General features: G+C 51.5%; 1 protein-coding gene across 3 annotated transcripts in view; it reads left to right on the top strand.

Annotated features, from left to right (window-relative positions):
- KDM2A (lysine demethylase 2A) overlaps positions 1-17,696 on the top strand; it is a 51,749-nt gene that overhangs the window by 21,436 nt on the left and 12,617 nt on the right. For all 3 annotated transcript variants that reach the window (XM_040607980.1, XM_040607981.1, XM_040607979.1), the window contains 10 exons: positions 749-887; positions 2,113-2,191; positions 3,596-3,642; positions 4,004-4,182; positions 5,827-5,933; positions 6,519-6,612; positions 8,940-9,093; positions 10,889-11,004; positions 12,239-12,365; positions 13,872-14,293. In XM_040607980.1, coding sequence (XP_040463914.1) covers positions 749-887; positions 2,113-2,191; positions 3,596-3,642; positions 4,004-4,182; positions 5,827-5,933; positions 6,519-6,612; positions 8,940-9,093; positions 10,889-11,004; positions 12,239-12,365; positions 13,872-14,293 — 1,464 coding nt within the window. The remainder of the gene's footprint in view (positions 1-748; positions 888-2,112; positions 2,192-3,595; positions 3,643-4,003; positions 4,183-5,826; positions 5,934-6,518; positions 6,613-8,939; positions 9,094-10,888; positions 11,005-12,238; positions 12,366-13,871; positions 14,294-17,696) is intronic.

Below are 17,696 nucleotides of genomic sequence, written 5' to 3' on the forward strand. Positions count from 1 at the left end.
CTAACAGCTGGGGACAGTAATTTCTTCCAGATCTGGCAATGCTAGAAGAGGATGTCTGTCAGGAATCCCAGTACAGATGTACTTACGAGATCATCTAAGAAAAGGGTTACTTCCCCACATGCAAACAAGGGAATAAATCAACTTTTGTGTACAGGCATGGCCAAATATGCAAACTTGAGACTTGTCTTCAGCATAAACCTCTTCTTTTTTATCACTTGGCCTTCTGGCAGGGATTTAAATTTCCAAGTGCCTTTACCTCTAGCACAGCAAAGTACTGATGCATCTGTGAAAACGAGGAACTGATTCTTTGTTTCTTTGCCCCAGTTACACTGAACTGTCTCCCCTCCTCCAGTGTTTCTGTGTTAGCACTCATTAGCAGTGAATTATCTGTCTCCCATACAGCCCAACTTGCACAAATCTGTTTGTTATAGGAGGAGAAAATGTGATGTTTCAGTGGTGTATTTTGGATCCAGGACAGGCATTGACTAAGCAGATCTTCTCTGCCGTGTCCCTTTTGAAAACTGATACCAGCGATGCTTTTTGGGCAAAAACCTAGCGGGTAATATAACTTGGTAACTCTCCTCCCTGGGAGGAGAAGCGTGTAGGCTTCCCAGGGACAACCTGTTGCAGGCAGCGGCTCCCCGAGGCCCTGGCAGAGCTGTGCCAGGGCAGGATGAGGCTCTGGGAAGCGAGCTGGTTGTTCCTCCTGGTCCATAAATCTTACCTGCCTGGTCTCTTCTCTCCTCAGCGTGGCACGATGAGGCGGCGTTACGAGGATGATGGCATCTCTGATGATGAAATTGAAGGGAAGAGGACATTTGACCTCGAGGAAAAACTGTCCACCAACAAGTTTAACTCCACCTTCGTGGTCTTCATGGAAGGCAAAGGTTTGTCCTGGGACTGCTGTGCGGCAGTGCATGCTACTGCTGTCAGTAACCAGACAGCTGCTGTGGCTGGCCGCTTCTGCAGTGAGGCATGGTGTGTTAGATGACCTTTCCCCGAGCCTTTCATAGAAAGCTAACGCTGATCGCAGTTGGAAGTGCTCTTGTCATCTGACTACACCCAAAGCCTCCCTGGCTGCCAACTTGCAGGGCGGTTACAAGGCAGTTGTGGTGTTAATTAAATCCTTTCCCGTTGTCCTGCATTTTGCTGCCTTTTACTTTCCATCCTTCTCTAAAGCTGAGAAAACTGTCTGCTGTTCACGCTAATTCTGTGCTTTCCTCTGCTGTGAACCGCTTTACTTGCATAATCCAAGTGATGCAGAGCAGGTGGGGTCATTTCTGCCTGCTCCCCTGCAAGTCCTGCAGCGGTCCTTGGGCAGTCTGAAGGCAACGTGAGGCATATTGGTGCAGGATGTGGTCAAGCCTGCTAAGCCCTTGGGCCAGGGGAACTGGTAGCAGAGAGTGTGTGTGGGAACTGGTATGAAAGCCGCTCAATCTGCAGAGCGATGAGCCAGTGCAGCAGTGAAGGCTTGCTGGGACACGTGGCAGCCAGGAACGAGAGGGTTCGCCTGGGTCAGCACCTGTAGTTGCAGCCACATGTCTACTAGATGCTTAATTCAAAGACTGTGTGGGATCGCTCCCCTTTCTTTCACCACGCGTATGGCTCAGTGGGATGTCTTTTCATTGCAATGCCAGTGCAAGCCTCGTGAGGATTTACTGTGAGGGAGGAGCATTTCTTCAAGGCATCTTTTGCTTGGCTGTGAGCTGCTTAGGGAAGTGAGGACCAAAACCAGTGATGTTTCCCTGGCTGGTGCAGCCTGTTGGAACAAACTCCCCTGCCTCTTGGGGGGGGGCCTCTGAGGCTTGTCAGCAGCACGCACCATGCTGGTCACAGAACTGTTGCAAAGGAGTTTCAGGACCTCTGAAGAAGTGTAGAAATAGCAAGGAGCAGGGCTTTCTTTCACTGGCTAGCCTTGCTGCAGAGATAGGAGGATGTTCGCAGGTCTCAGCTGCACAGGGCCCTGAACAACCTAATCTGAGCCTGAAGTCAGTTTGCTGGGAGCAGCGTTGGACTAGAGATCTCCAGAGATGCTTTCTAACCTTGCTTTGTCTGTGGTCCTCTGAAGGAGTCTCCCCTAATATCTTCCTTCTTCTTGTCTCCCTGCACCAGACTTCACAGTTGAATACATCCAGCGGGGCGGCCTGAGAGACCCTCTCATCTTCAGGAGCTCTGACGGCCTGGGGATAAAGTAAGTGTTGGGGGCACGGAGTGGTGAATGGCTCTGGCCCGACTTTTTGCCTTTCTCCACGCAGTGTGGGACCTGATCCTGGTAGCTGGATCTGTGCTCTGCCGAGTTGGTGTGACTGCATTCTATCCCCGCTGTTCTTTCCATGCAGTGAGAAGTATCTCCTGCCTCAGTTACCCTGTTCTTCCAAATCTGTTTGGACGTAAAATGAGAGGACTGAACTGGCTGTGGGTGATCACAATTCAACCAGATGTCTGGAAAGTCTCGTTGCTGCTCTGATGCAACATCTGGCTGGGTTTCTTTCCTAGTAATATAGGCATCTCTTGCCAGAGTGTCAAACAATTTGTAGTATTTCTGGCATTTTCCAGAATTCCAACCTGATTTACCCAACTTGGTTACTTCTAAACCACCATCTGTCTCTCTTGCTACAGTTAGTCAACTAAGGTTTACAGCTTTGAGTGAAATCCTCTATTGATGCAAGACTTAGTGCCATTTTATGATGTTCATATAAATACGCTATGGGATGGTAGATGTAGTTCGGAGGCAGGTAATACTACATGAAAAAATTATAGCTGTCTTTTACAAAATAAAAAAACCTGCCTGATCTTATCCAGTGTTTCTGCTGGGTCACTGGTTTTTAGGTTTGATTAACACAAAGGTTAGTGGAAGAAACTAGCCCTAGAAAACTTTTTCAGTGCCAGTGTTGGCAACACTGCTCCTGAGTTCTTCAGCTGGCTGTGAACGGATGGGCAACATCTCATCCAGTGCATGATCTACTGTACCGTGGTGAATTGATAGGAAATTGTGCCAGGCTCAGTTGTTACTGCTGGGTGACTTGGGAGGGCAGAGATTTGATACTGAGGATTACAGTGTGGGTGAAACTGGGTTTCTCCTGAGCTTTTGGTTGTTTCTCTGGGTCAAGAGCTGCTTGAATGGCTGACCGCTCATTCTGCCTGTGACAGCAGTGTTTGGACAGATAAATATGCCAGTACAAACAGAGTAGTTATGCTGTGTCAGTGAAATACACTGCTTGTACTGGTCTGGCTATGCCCTTTATATTGGGATAACTTACATGAGCGGTCTTTAAGATGAGAGCTAGGCTTGCTTAGCTCAAGGCCTGCTTGCTCATTTGCCAGAAAGCACTGTATAATGGCTCATGCTCTAGAGATGGTATATCCTAGTCCCAAGCCTGCTTCCCTAGCCAGAAGTTGGGCCCAGTGTCTCAGCCCAGCACTCAGCCCAAGCATGTGGCCCCAGAGATCTAGTTGCATAGTCTTCACCCACACCCGAGAGGCAAAAAGAAGCACAGTAGTATCTTCAGGGTGCCAGTAACTGGGGTTACAGGTGGGGAAGGGTCTGCAACCAGAAGCACTTCGTGATTTTTTTAGCAAGGTGTTTGTCCTGCAGGATGCCGGATCCGGACTTCAGCGTGAACGATGTGCGGCTGTGTGTTGGTAAGTGCCCTGGGACCGCGGTGCATCTCTGCTGTAGCCTGGGCAGACTGGGAGGAATGGCGAGAGTCATCGGGTTTACCAAAGGGAGAGATCTGGTTCTGTGGCTCCCCCAGTGTGCAGCTGGTTGAACCTGAGCTGTCCTTGCCCTGGATCACAGCTCTTAACCTGCTTGAGTCTAGTTTGACCTGAAGCAGCTTCTGCTTCGATGTGGGTGTGGAAGATGAAGTTATGGGAGAAGCCAAGATGTCACACTTGTGTGGGTGGGTCCTTTGAGGAAAGATCTCATGTCTCCTGGAGTGTGTCTTCTGGGTGGTCCATTGTGCACAGGGGTGGTTCCAGTGACATCTGTCTGTTCTGGCAGGGAGCCGGCGGATGGTGGATGTCATGGATGTGAACACACAGAGGGATATTGAGATGTCCATGGCACAATGGGCACGCTACTATGAAACACCGGAGGCTGAGCGGGAGAAGCTTTACAACGTCATCAGCCTGGAGTTCAGCCACACCAAACTGGAGAACCTGGTGCAGAGACCTGCTACGGTGAGCAAGGCTCTTCCTTCCACAGGGATGTCCTTTCCCTTGTACTTGTGGTCCTCCTAGACAAGGTGCAGTGTGGCACTTGACTGCGAGAGGAGAGGGGCTGCTCATAACATGCATGGGAGCTGATCCTGTGTCTGGCTGAGATGTCATCTGCTGTAGCTGATCTCAGGTCCAGGCTGGGGCTGCCTGACCCGTGAATCCCTTGGCTATAGTGACCATGGTCAAGTCCCTGGGGTGTCATTCTGCAGAGATCTGGCTTGTTCACTAGCTGTCAGCAATTAGAGAAATAGAAGTGATTGGCTGAGGAGTATTTAGTGAAGTAACCTGCTCCTGCTAGCTGGTGGTGAAGAACAGGCACAGAGTTTAAACAAGCACGTGAGTTTGAATAGAAGTCAGATTAGTGCTCAGCCGCAGTGAGTGTTGGGGACAGGATGGGGACACTGGCTTCCAGCCCCTCCCAGTTACCTGGTTCCACTGCCTGCCCCGACCTTTTGGCTGTCATTCGGTCTTGGACCTGCCTTCCCTCCCTGCTGTGCTCTGTGCTGCAATGGCACTTGGTGCAGGGCCCTCTCCTGCATCCTGCAGCAGCGATCAGCTCTGCTGTGGCCAAAGAGAGGGGCAGGGCAGGAGCGGCTTGCCATAACACATGGCCAGGTGTAAAACTCCAGCAGGGCCTAAATCAGATAGCAGAGCTCGGCACCGCTTGCTGCCTTGTGAGAGAGTAGCTAAAGTCGGGATGCTGGCTGAGCTTTGTGGTTCCCTTGGTGTTTGGAAACCGTGGTCCCGTTAGGAGAGCAACCCTGCGTTCAGCTGAGACACAGCTCCAGAGGGTTGTGCAGCGTGGCTGGGAGGGTGTCTGGTGTGAAGTGCTGAAATCTCTGAGGGCAGAGAAGGCCAAGACTGGAGAGATGCTGGAAAGGGGACAGGAGGCTGTTTGGCCAGGGGAAACGTTGCCCTTACTGAACTGTGGAGGGTGGGCTGGGCATCCTGAACTCCCTCTGCAGTCGGTGGAGGGGAAGGGGCAGCCCTGTAGGGCCATTCACTTCTCTGTGTTTACTGCAGAGGGAGCCTGGACATCTCTGCCTGCTCTGGCTGTCCTGAAACTTGGCCAGTTGAATCCCACCCGAGCAGATGCTGCCCAGTATGGGGTTTTTTTGTAAGCCCAGTACATAGCAGTTCCTGCTTAGCCCCTAAACAGATGACCAGCATCCCGGTACTGTGCTTGGGATCTTGCTGTAGTGAATTCAGAGGCTCCCTGTACAGCGTCTGGTGTCAGAACAGCTGGTCCCAAGTGCTTTACGTGTGAGGTTGCACCAGTAGCATTGGGAAGGTTGTTGGGTGTGTGAGGGCCAAAAAGGGGGTATCCCAGCCATTCAGCTAGCACCAGGGCTTTGCTTCCCTTCTGTGGTCCCACTATTTGTTGTGGGTGTGCTCTGAGCTGGGCGGGCTGGCAGTCTCTGTGCAGCACTGCAGTGGCTTTCGTGGCCCCAGTGCCACCCTGTGTCCCTCAGGTGCCCAGCCGGTGGTGAGCTGTGGGCTTACCAGGCAGGCAGTGGGTGTTTGAGCTTCCAGTACAGCCTGGGGGTAGCAAAAGGGGTTACTGTGCCCCTTCCTCTGCTCATGTCTCCCACCTTTTTGCTCTAGGTGGATTTGATTGACTGGGTTGATAACATGTGGCCCAGACACCTGAAGGAGAGTCAGACAGAGTCTACGAACGCTATCCTGGAGATGCAGTATCCAAAGGTGCAGAAGTAAGTGACTTCCTGAGCTGTTCCAGTGGTGGCAGGCAGCAAAGCATCTCTTGCAAGAAAACTGCCTCATGGGGAAGCAGTTTTTACCAAGGGGAAGCAGGAGGAGCAGTTTCCCTGGTTATTTCAGTGGGTGACACTGGTAAGGGCGCTGCAGCTGGCTATCTAAGCCCCTGCCGAGCACTGCATGGAAGGGTAGTCACATGGCTTCTAGGAGCTTGCTGCACTCTGTGCTCACCACCTCGAGACATCTGGAGTCAGCTGAGCTGCCAGGCATTGCCCATCCTGCCCTGCAGGCCAGACCGCTGATGTGGGGGTTGCTAGAGCTGCCGGGTGTGTGAGGATGAAAGCTCTCCTCTTCCCTGGACTAGACCTTTTTGTGGGGATGTGATATAAATGCAAAGTGAGCTCTCCTGCAAACCACCACCTCCCTGCAGCTAAAGCACTTAGCACTGCAGTAGTTTTCTGGTACTGCTCTGAGCCCTTGGTCTGGGTTTGGGCAGCCCATTCCCTTTGGATGTATTGTATCTGCTCTAAAACGTGGATCACTGCTCACTTTGATCTTATTGTCACCTTGTTTTCTGCCAGATACTGTCTGATGAGCGTCAAGGGCTGCTACACAGATTTCCACGTGGACTTCGGTGGCACTTCTGTGTGGTACCACATCCACCGAGGGGGAAAGGTAGGAGGGCAGTCCCTGTTGGGAGAGTCACAGGTGCTTTAGGAGAGTGGCTTTTAGTTTATTTGCTTGTCCTTAAAGATGCTGGCCTAAGACAGCAAATTGAAGTCTTGCCAGCCTAAACTTGTGTCTCTGTGGTTCTTTGAAGTAGTTCAGGCCCTCGGAGGTCCACCAGACACAAGCTCAAAACCTATGCTGTAGATGTGATGCTGAGACAACCTTATAAAAGGCTATAAATGATACAGAGTAGAAGAGCCCAGTTCATCTAGTGCCTTGGGCTTTTGAGAGATCATTTGGCTACATGGCTGATCACCTCTTGGTGTGGTGCAAGTAGCATGCTGGGAGCAGCAGCAAATGGAAGGAAGGTAATTAAAGATTAATAGGAGCCTCTCCCAAAGCTAAGCTGTCCAAGGGTTTTAAATAGCCAACAGATGTGTTGAGGGGTCACCTTAAAAAGTCAAGTCACTTCAAAAGCAGAAGCATTTGAACTGAAGGTTAATGACAGGTCTTTACTGCAAAACCCTTGAATGATTTCTGGTGAGAAGTAGCTCTGAAACAGCATCAGATTTGAGCGGCGTGTCTGGGGTCACTGCCTGTAGCTGAGCTCAGCCCAAGATACCAAAACTGAACCTCATGCTCCGTCAAGTTGGAGTTTGGTTGCAAACTTCATCAGAGTGCAGCGCTGCTTCTCCGATGGGTGGCTTCCAGTTACAGCTGTGCAGGGATTTCCCTGTGCCGAGCATCTGTCACCCCAGCCGTGTGTTGCACTGGGGTCCGGCTTGGAAGAAATCTGTCTGGAAGGGTATCTGGGAAGGTGCCAGTCTTGCCCTTAGGGAGGGTGAATTGCAGCCGGTGGAGATGTTTGTACAGGTGGGGATGTTTGCTTTGTTCTCTAAACTTTCAGAAAACAGGTTTGTAATAATTTGGGTGCTGTGTCGCTGGAAGAGCTAGCTAGTACTCGAACAATTAAGTCGGGCACTCTAGCTAGCGCTTCTGCTGCTCTGGAGAGCACAGTCACGTTCAGAGCATGACAGAATGAAGCCCTTGCTAGGAAGACCTCCCATCTGATGGCTGTTGGGTGGATGTGCCTGTTGTCACAGGACTCTGTCTATGCTTTAGCGTTACCGCTATAACAGCACGGAAGAGCTTGTGTGCAACCTTTTGCTAGCTGCAGTTGTCAGCTCTACTGTAGTCAAGGAGACTTTGCACTGCTATTCAGGGAGGGTGGCAATGCAGAAAGACTTATCATAGTACATCTGAATTGAAACAGTCAGGGCACCGAAATCTGGCAGTAGCTCAGCTTAGTAGTGTTAGGAAAAGGTAATGTGGAGGAAAGTATCCTGTAGTGCAGAATTTACCAAAGGCAGGTCCCACCTCTTGCCTAGTGAAATGCACCTAGCTCCTAACTTCACCCTTGTGAGCAATTAGTGACGTCGCTGCCGCTGATAAAAACCATCAGCCATCTAGGCTGAATTCAGCAAAGAGCCAGGGAGTAAAAAGGGCTGCGTGTGGTGGCTGGACACCTCCTGAGGGACCCTGGGACAGCCTCGGGGAGCCCTTTCACTTGGGACTGCTGCAAGGGATCTGCCAGCTGAAGACAGCTGGATGGGCTCCCTTCACAGTCAGCAAAGGCAGATCTCTGGGGAAAAAACTCTTGTCACTTCTTCAGGACAAGTCCTGGGCAATAATTCCATCCCGTCTTCCTCTGCTGATGTAGACTAGGTTCAGGGAATGCAGCAGACTCTGCCCCACCTGAAGAATCTGGGCTTTTTACCCACCTTTCCTTGCAAAGGAGATGTAACTGCCAGACTTGCACAGCGATTCCAATGGTTTGTGGCCCCAGTGCCTTCCCCCAAAGGGTGAGCTCACAGTGTCTGAGCAACCTAGCTGAGGATGGATATCTACATGCCACCTGTATTGCATGGAGCCACAGAGATGCAGATCTCTTGTTCAGTTGTAGCTCTTACTGATGTGGCAGAATTACGCAGGTAAATACCTCCTTTGTCTCTAATACTCTGGTGTCTTTGGGGAGCTCTGTATCTCCTGGCGGTGGTGTAAGTAACACCTTACAAAGCATCCCAAGCTCAGTCTGCCTGTGGCGCTCAGTGCATCAGGTCAGGAAGGACCTTGCTCAGCGGCTTGCCCTCTCAAGTGGAACTCAAATGGGTCACTTCACTGGGAATTTCTGCAGACTTGCATCCTCTCTGGGTGGGGAGAGGAAGAGATTTAGATGTCTGGAAAGGAAGCAGGGCAGGTTTGAAGAAGTAGGGGATAGTCAGTAGCTGCTAATTGTGGGATGGCTTATGTACATGTGTTGTCTTTATTTGCAGATCTTCTGGCTGATTCCTCCTACACCCCAGAACTTGGAGCTCTATGAAAACTGGCTTCTCTCAGGGAAGCAGGGAGACATTTTTCTTGGGGACAGAGTATCAGAGTGCCAGCGCATCGAGCTCAAGCAGGGCTACACATTTGTCATCCCCTCAGGTACTGCAGGGTGGGCAGGTGCATCCAGGCCTTTGCCAGGGTGGCAAGAGACTGAAACTCCTGGGACACAAGCAAAGCCGGAACAGGCAGGAGTTAGCTTCCTCCCTCATGAGTAACTGGGAGAGGGAGATGTGCTGTGGCTCAGTCTTGCTTGCCAGCTCCCAAAACACGCCTGTCATGGCACTGTGGATTCAGCCCAAGTGACAGGAAAGCTGTGGCTGGCTCACATCGCATTCGATCAGTTATTAAAGGCGGCTTTCCCATGTCATGTTGACATGCAGAGCAGTGCACGTTGAGGTCGGAGGCTGGCCTAAGGTAGCACAGCTCCTCAGCTTCCCAGGTCTCCTGTGGAATGTCTGCGGAGGTTTCATGTTCAAATGGGGAAGCAAGGAAGGGAGCCAGTGTGTGAGTTTAAGGAACAAAGTGACTGCTTTGGAGATAACAAAGATGTTCAGACAGTCTGTGTGTACTGGAGATAGGAGAACTGGAAAGCATATAGCTAGAAGCAGATGTTGGAAAACAACGCGATCCAGTGGGGAGCTGGGAAGCGGTAATAACATAGAGAGACTTGCATGTAACTGCTTTGCAGAGGGCTTGGGCAAGAAGATTTTGAGATTGGGAGTGGGAGCGCTCTCAAGTGTTAAGGTAAATCTTTAGCCTGACTTGGTTTAGCAAGCAGAATAATGGGAGGGCATCAGCAATGTGCTGCATGCACAGTTAGTACAGTGCTGTGCTAGAAAACAGCAAAGGCAGAAGAGATGCAGCATATGAAAAAGCAGTTCAAGTGGGTTGTTTGCAAGGACTAACTCACAGCTTTTTAGGGATGGAGACCTGGGATGTCTATAAAATGTGCTTGCACTAGGGGACACTCCCTTGTAAGGGGGAAGATTATTGCATCACTTTGGAGGCTTCTGATAAAATTGTTGCATAAAAATTGTGTCCATAAGACTGAGACATCAAAGGCTGCTGTAACCTGCCGTTCCATCTCCCAGAAGCAGTGCAGGAGTAAGCTGTGTTATAGCTCAGGCAGGATCAGGAACAGAAAACATCAGGGGTTGCACAGGTTACTCATTTGAGTCCTGTTATCACAACTGACACTTCTGAATTGAGTGGCCTTGCCTGAAGGAACCCCCTGCTGGAATTCCCAAAATGTTGGGCGTGGCTGGGTTGCTTAGCCTTGGAGGTAACAGAGCTGGAATTTGAGTTACTTTGAGGGTGGTTTAATTGTTGAACAGACTTTGGAAGTCTGTTTTCCTTGTTGCTGGTGTTCTTAGGCCTAACACAATTAGGAAGCAACTTTCCAGAGACGCCAAGATGACAAAAAGCTATGGGCATGAGGTGGATACTGGCACACGTGCCACCATGGGAGGATGCAAGGCCAGATCCACAGGTGTATTTAAGTGTCAAGTGAGCTGGATATTGAGTAATTCAGTAGTGACACTTCAGGAGAGGTGAACATTGTTGCTGTTACGTAGCATTGTCTGCCCTCTTCAAAGAGCTGGGATCAATATGGTCCTGTCATAGCCCCCAGTGGCTACTGGGGCTGGCCAGTGTGACAAGAGGTCAGTAGCTAGTCTGTATGTTTGCAGCTAACCTGATGCAGGTTAAGGGTGCAGCTGTCAGGTTGGGCTTAGCTGAGCAGCGTGAAGGTTGTGGGGTTTTGACAGGCCTGCTCTGAAGAGCACAGTTTGTAAGAAATTGCAAAGGAATTTAAATAGTAGGGACTGTCAGTTGTGAGACTTTGACCTCGCCTAGTTGCTCAGAAGGATTCTTCAAGCTCTGCTTTCTCTCCAAGGTTGGATCCATGCTGTGTACACTCCCATGGACACGCTGGTTTTTGGAGGCAACTTCTTACACAGCTTCAACATCCCTATGCAGCTCCGGATCTACAGCATTGAAGACCGCACACGGGTAAGGACCTGCGGGAGAGCTGGGAGGACGTGGCCTCCCGGCATGGTGTGGAGGACACAGCTAAGAGCAGAGGTGTGCAGGCAGGCAAGCTAGGTCTCGCCCTGTGACAGATTGCTCAAACTCCAGCTGTCTGTAAGCAAGATGTCCTGGCCTGCTAAATGGAGAGGCAGCAATGTGGGCAGGGGGACAGCCTGCAGTGTGCACTGAGGCTTCTGTTCCTCCGTACCGCCTCTGGTCTGACACCAAGCTCCAAGGGGGCTGGAAGCCTTGCTGCCTGATGAGGAAGGCAGCAACATGCCCATGGGAGCGCATCCATGCCTCTTCCCATACCTGGCTGCCTTCTGCTGCTGCTGGATGTTGGTCTGAGACCTTGATGTGGTCTAAGATGACAAAAACTACAGGCTTCCTGAGGTCTCAGGCAGAGAATGCTCTTGGCCAGTGGGTGTTTTCGCTTGCTTCTTGTGGAGGTGTGGGTCCTGCAGTGCTCAGCTGCTGCAGACAAGCTTCAGGACATGCCTGGGCTGTGTTGGACGGATTGTTGGCCTCTCCAGAGCAGTTCAGGGTGCTGCAGCAGGCAGGACCTGTGGGTTAGCACTCATCTGTCACCATCATCCAGAGCAGCTGAGATGTACGATGATGATGGAGTGTGTGCCTGCTTCATCCTGGGCAGTGTAGCCTCAGGAAGGAGGAAGGTGTGAGGCGGGCAGTGGGGTCAGGGGCATCTTCTGCCTGCATGTGAAATGCTGATGGTGATGTGACAGAGTCCTGACAGTGCTCTGCTAAATAGCTGTGCTGATAACACCTCTCTTAAGAGACCAGCTCTTTCCCTCCACCCATACAAATGCTGTCAGATCCTGTGCTGGGGCTTGGGAAGAGGTCTTGAACCACTGTGTTCAGCTGAAACCTTCTGTGGCATCTGCTACTTTTTCTTGTACTAACGAGAAGGAGGTCTGTGGGGGAAGAGCCGCAACCCTAACAAAGAAAAATGAAATGTTAATGGCTTGCAAGTGAGCAGTGCCTGGTTTTTGCTCTGCCTGGTGATAATATCCTTCTGCGAGGAGAATTACATCAGGCTGCCAGAAGCATGAATGATGCTGTTAAACATGTACATGCGTTTCCTGTCTCTCAGGAGGGGATCGGTCTGGTTTGAGGCAGCAGTTGTAAGAGCTATCTCTGTGCAGCCTGGTGATGGAGGAGGCCTCAGCAGACCCCCTTCCCCTTGCCTCTTTTGCAGGTCCCAAATAAGTTTCGTTATCCCTTTTATTACGAGATGTGTTGGTATGTGCTGGAGCGCTATGTCTACTGCATCACCAGCCGCTCACATCTGACCAAGGACTTCCAGAAGGAATCGCTCAGCATGGGTAAGCCCCCTGCGTTGGCTGTCCAGTCCTTTTTCCTTCCTTTCCAGCCTTTTTCCTTCCTCACCCATATCAAAGTGGGGGTTTCGCACCCTCCTGCTGGGGTGCTGTCTGGTTCGTCAGCATGGTGGGCAGAGGAGGGCTGCGTGGGAAGAATTTGGGACCATCGCTTCCTCAGTTTCACAGGGTGGTTTCTTTGGGTATTTCCTCCCTTCTTGCTGTTTGCTGTACTGAGCAGTTGGAGGGCGTTGTAGACGGGCCGAAGGAGGTGCAATTTTATTTCTTTGAGCAATAAATCAAAACTAGCCAGACTTTTGCTTCCTCCTTTACCCCTGTGACAGGCCAGGTTCCTTGCAGCTGCAAAACCAGCATACAAGTTCCCAGCCTTGCTGGTGCATGCAGAGCCTTTATCAAAGTGGAGGGAAGCTGCAGTAACCACCGCGGTGGGCTTCAGGGCAGTAATCCTTTCTTGCCGATCGAAGTCTTCCTGAGCACAGAGTTTAAAGCGCTGTCAAAGTTGCATGCAGGGGAGCGCGGGGAGTCTCTTGCAAAAGGAATGTTTGGCTGCCCTACAGCCAAGGCAGGTGGGGACTGAGCAGTGGTTCATGAAATGATTTCTTACAGACACACTTTTTCAGACTGGAAGAGAGCTAGGTAGCTTCCCCCAAAGGCCCTTGAAGCAAATCTGTCCTCACTCCCCTAAGAGGCCGTAAATACTGACTCCTGGGCACCTCTCCTCAGAGCCACAACCTCTGTGGGCTTTTGGATTTCCTGGCAGAAGGAGACGGCTCCCAGCTCTTGTCCTTCTCCCGTGGTTCTCTGGAGATCTCCCTCAGCACTCAGTTTGAGAAGGGCTGTCTCTCCCCTCCTCCTGCCTGGAGGCCTCCAGTGTCTCTTCTCTGCCACTGAGCAGTGGTCACTGAGAAGTGGGAACTGTGCAGAGCTGGAAGGGAGCAGGAGAGCCCCCTTCCCTTTTACTGTCAGAAAGGGTGCTTTATCGTGTGCAGTTGGGCTCAGAGACTTCATGGTCATCTAGTGAGTCCACCTGCTCTGTCTCCCATCATGAAGGCAGGATCAGGGTCCCAGTTCATCCACAGGACTAGATGACTGGAGACCCCAAGCCCTCCAAAGCAAAGTCAGGCTGGACGGGGCTGTGAGCAACCTGATATAGTGGAAGGTGTCCCTGCCTGTGGCAGGGGGTTGGACTAGATGATCTTTAAAGATCCCTTCCAACCCAAACCAGCCTAGGAGTCTATGAAATTCGGTGTAGGGCTTAGCTGTCTCCTTCTCTAGGATGTTGTCCCACGTCTTGTGCCTCACCTTCCCACAAAAGGTTTTACTCTTTTCCAGCTGCTACGTGCCCCATCCCTTCCTCTGGCCTGGTCCCTGTACCTACCTATTGCTGCAGCATCCCTGGTGCCTGGGGGGGTTCCTCTAGGCACCGAATGCCTCCTGACAGTGACTGTCTGGCCACTGTGCTCTTCTCTCACTCTTTTTCCCTCTTGGCAGATATGGAGTTGAGCTCCTCGGACTCGGTAAACATGGAAGAGGAGGAGGAGGAGGAGGAAGAGGAGGATGCAGCAGGGAAGGAACCCAGGCGACCAGTCACAAGGCGGTCCATTCTCACCAGCCCCATAGCCAATGGTGCCAATGTGGACTATGATGAACTGGGCAAGAGCTGCCAAAGCAGCCTGCCAGGTCTGAAGAAGACCCCATCTATAGACTCTTCCGACTCCAGCCGAGGCTCCCAGAACGGCCAGGCCTGGGACCCCAACAGTGGCAGCCCGCGCAAGAGCAGGAAGGTGCACCTGACACAGTTTGAGCTGGAGGGGCTGCGCTGCCTCGTGGATAAACTGGAGTCACTCCCTCTGCACAAGAAGTGCGTTCCCACTGGCATTGAGGATGAGGACGCTCTCATCGCTGACGTCAAGGTACGTAGGTGTGAGGGAGCTGCAAGTGCTGTCGTTCCTCAGGTCTGCCAGGGCACATCTGCTTTCTTGCAGCATTGGAGGTGGAATGGCATTTCCCCACAGGGAAGCTGTGCTTCAGCCTGGCCTTGCACCCACCCTGGGGCTTGGGGGTGATGTGTCTGGAGGCTTGGGGTCCTCTTCCTCCGTGTGAGGCTGTGACACCAGCTGATGCTGAGGGACAGCCCTGGCTTGGATTTTGGGTTGGGGCGGGCAGAAACAGTAACCGCTCGCAGCCAGTGTGGCTTGGGACCCTCTGGGCCCCGTGTCCCTTACGGGTGTCACTGCACGAGTGCTTGTTTGCCATGCAGTTCATTTCTACTTCTGGCTGTGGACTCCTTGGACTACCCAACACTGTGACAGTTAGAGCCCTTTCCTTGCCCCAGGTGGATTTGGCCATGTTTCTTTGGGTTGTTTGCACTGGATGTGACCTTACATCATACAAATCTGGTTTTGGGGTGGGGGTGTGTGGGGTTGGGTGGTTTTGTGTTGTTTTTTTTTTTTCCCTGCCCTCCTTTACACCCTGAGCTGTATCTGCCAGACCTGTTGAGCTGACGCCATGAGCTTTGGTGTTTTGGCCCTTTCAGCAGTGAAGCGAGAATGTCAACCTCCCTATTCCCTAGAAGTTCATTTTAGTCCCTAAAACCACAGTGACCTTCTGCTCCCGTCCTTGCTGGTGGCGATCTGTTCGGCTGCTTGTCTGCACCAAAGCTGACATCCAGACACAGCCATGGGTATATCCTGGTCTTTGCCATCGTGTTTCTTTTCCAAGTGCTGTCTCCTGATTGTTGGGGGCTTTTTGGTGGATCATGTTGCAAACATGGCACTCTGCTGCGTTTGGAGCAGAGGGTGCAGCTCTGGGGTGCCAGGGTGGGCTGTCGTTCGCAGGCCAAGCTCTGGTGGAGCTTGGCTGAAGGAGTGGGAGCAGGTGCTGTTAAGGGGCTGAGCTTCTAGTTTCCTGTGGCTTTCTCAAGTGCGTGGTGTGCCATGACCTTCAAGTGTTCAAGGCATGTGTTTCTGAGCCATGGCAGTGGGGTGGCCTCAGCCCCACCATGGACCTTATGATGCTCTGCAGAAACTCCAGCTTTGAGCTGTGAGCGTGCTGTTTTGCCCTGAGACTGAGAAAGGGAGGCTGGTGTTGGGTGTTTTGAAGGCAGAGCATTCAAGGTTGTGGGTGTTCAGTTGAGTTTTGAGACTTGTTCAAAGGTCTTTCTGGAGCTAAGGAATGTGTGCCTATGGTTTTGGTGTGACTCACCAGCCCCTGTGTCCAGTTGGACCTCGCAGATGAGCTGCAGGTGAAGGTCCCTGCAGTCGAGTCAGAGCAAACAGTTTCCCTGAAGGCCTTGCTCCTTAAAGCTGGCTCTCCTCGGAGGCTCAGAAGTGTCCTGAGCTGCAGGACTCAGTCCTTCAGGAGCAGCAGCCTCCCAAGTAAAGCCTGTGCTACAGGGCATCCTCGAGGCTTGAAGATCCTTAGTCATCAGACTGCAGTGGCTGAAGAGAACAGGATGAGTTTGTCAAACTACAGCAAACGTCTACTTTCAAAGCTTACATTTTCCTCAGAGGTGAGGAGACTGGCAAATGTAGGTTGGCTTATAAAACCTGAAAAGGGGCAAGACACTGCTAGCTAAACCTTTTAACTGGTCTCTGGTCACTGAAAAGCCCGATGAGCAAAAGTCTGACTTTTCAGTATCAACAGCTTGTATGGGGAACAGCTTTTTTTTTTTTTTTTTTTTTTTTTTTTTTTTTTAAGGCAGGACAAATTGTTACCAAGCTAAAGGCGTGAAGTGGCCACCCATGCATCTGTAACTCATGATGTGGGATACAGATCCTGTTTCAGTCATGTTTCCTTTGTAAGCTTTGGTGTAACTCCCTCCTCTAATAGCTTTTGTGTTCTTACACAACTGTAGCCGAGTCTCCCAGAAGACAGTCCTACCAGGGCTGTGCATAAGTGGAGCCCTTCCCTTTTCTGGTCATCTTCTGGTGTTCGTGCCTTCCCTCAGAGCTCTCGGGAGGTGTGATCCATGGGGGATCCCTTGTGCTGCACCCCAAACTGGATCCCTTCTGTTCATCTGCTATTTCTCCTTATGCGCTAGTGGAGAACTAAAGCCTAAGCCATTTGCAGTGGCTGAAGCTAAATGGAAAGCATACGCCCTCCACAGCATCCCATAGCCTGACTCTGGGGCAGTGACCTGCAGCAGGTACTACCCTGAGGTGAGGTCATTAAGGACCTGGAATCTGGCCAGCAGACTGTTGGGAGAGACCCGCTCTAGGGAAGCACAGAGAATCGAGGTGTGTTCAGCACTCGCCGCCTTTGCTGCCATCACCACACCTAGTGTGCCCAGCTGGGCGGGCGCTGCGTCTTCGTAGAAGGCTGTTGTGGCGGTGGCCTGCGTGTTGCATGTTTATTTGGTCTGCCTGCTACCCGGGGTCAGAACATGGCATTTTCTCGTCATAAAGCCCAGGCGTGCAGGTAGTGACCTGGCATCTGAATCTGTGTCAAACCAAATGTCCTACCTACTGCTCCTTCTGCCACCTCTGCTAACCAGTGTCCCCAGGCACGTGGGAGCAGGCACAGGCCAGGAAAATGCTGCCTTTTCCCACAGCTGCTTGTTGGATTTGTGACTTCAGGGTGCCTGTATGTTGGGTCATGTCACATATGCTTCTATATCCTGTCACAAGTTGGGTCTGGAGCCCTCCCGTGGTGGGACAGGACACTTTGGATGTGACAAAGGTGTGCTTCCAGCTGCAGGGCAGGAGGGACTGTCTGTCCACTGAGCTTCTAAACACGTCCTAGACAAGGCTGCATCAGACATTTGGAATAGAAAGAGCATGTTGCCACCTCCGCTTCTCCTTAAAGCTTTCTAGCTTTGCCTATCTCCCTTGGCAAGCTCCTGGTGACACCACATCGCTGCCTTCTGAACCGGTGACTGAGAGCTGCTCTCCAGTGGCTTAAATGGGAGGACCCACAGAAATCTGAAAGGCTTCTAGCACTGCTTCAGGAGAAGATCTGTCTTAGCAAAATGAGGTTGTGACACGTTGCCTTGTGGCACTGATGGCTTGTCGAAATATCTCCATGAATTTGGTGGATGCCTCTGCATGGTCTGGACTGGGGTCATTGGAAAGGTCACTGGCAAAGAGGGAACTTCTGAGAGCTGCCATTTTCTTCTGACTGTTTCTGTCCATCACTTCTGACCCACCTCTTGGTGTGCTGGCTTCCAGCATTTTGACTTCAGAGGGGCAGGATGACTCATGAGGCTCTGTTGAACCTGCTGTGGGCTCAGTTCCCCACAAGTTGGCTGACATTGGAACCATTTGCTTGCTGCAGTGCCACCAAGCCCTATGGTCTCACCAACTGGCACAAACTGGT

Source organism: Falco naumanni, chromosome 10, assembly GCF_017639655.2.
Source record: "Falco naumanni isolate bFalNau1 chromosome 10, bFalNau1.pat, whole genome shotgun sequence".
Taxonomy (NCBI): Eukaryota; Metazoa; Chordata; class Aves; order Falconiformes; family Falconidae; genus Falco; species Falco naumanni.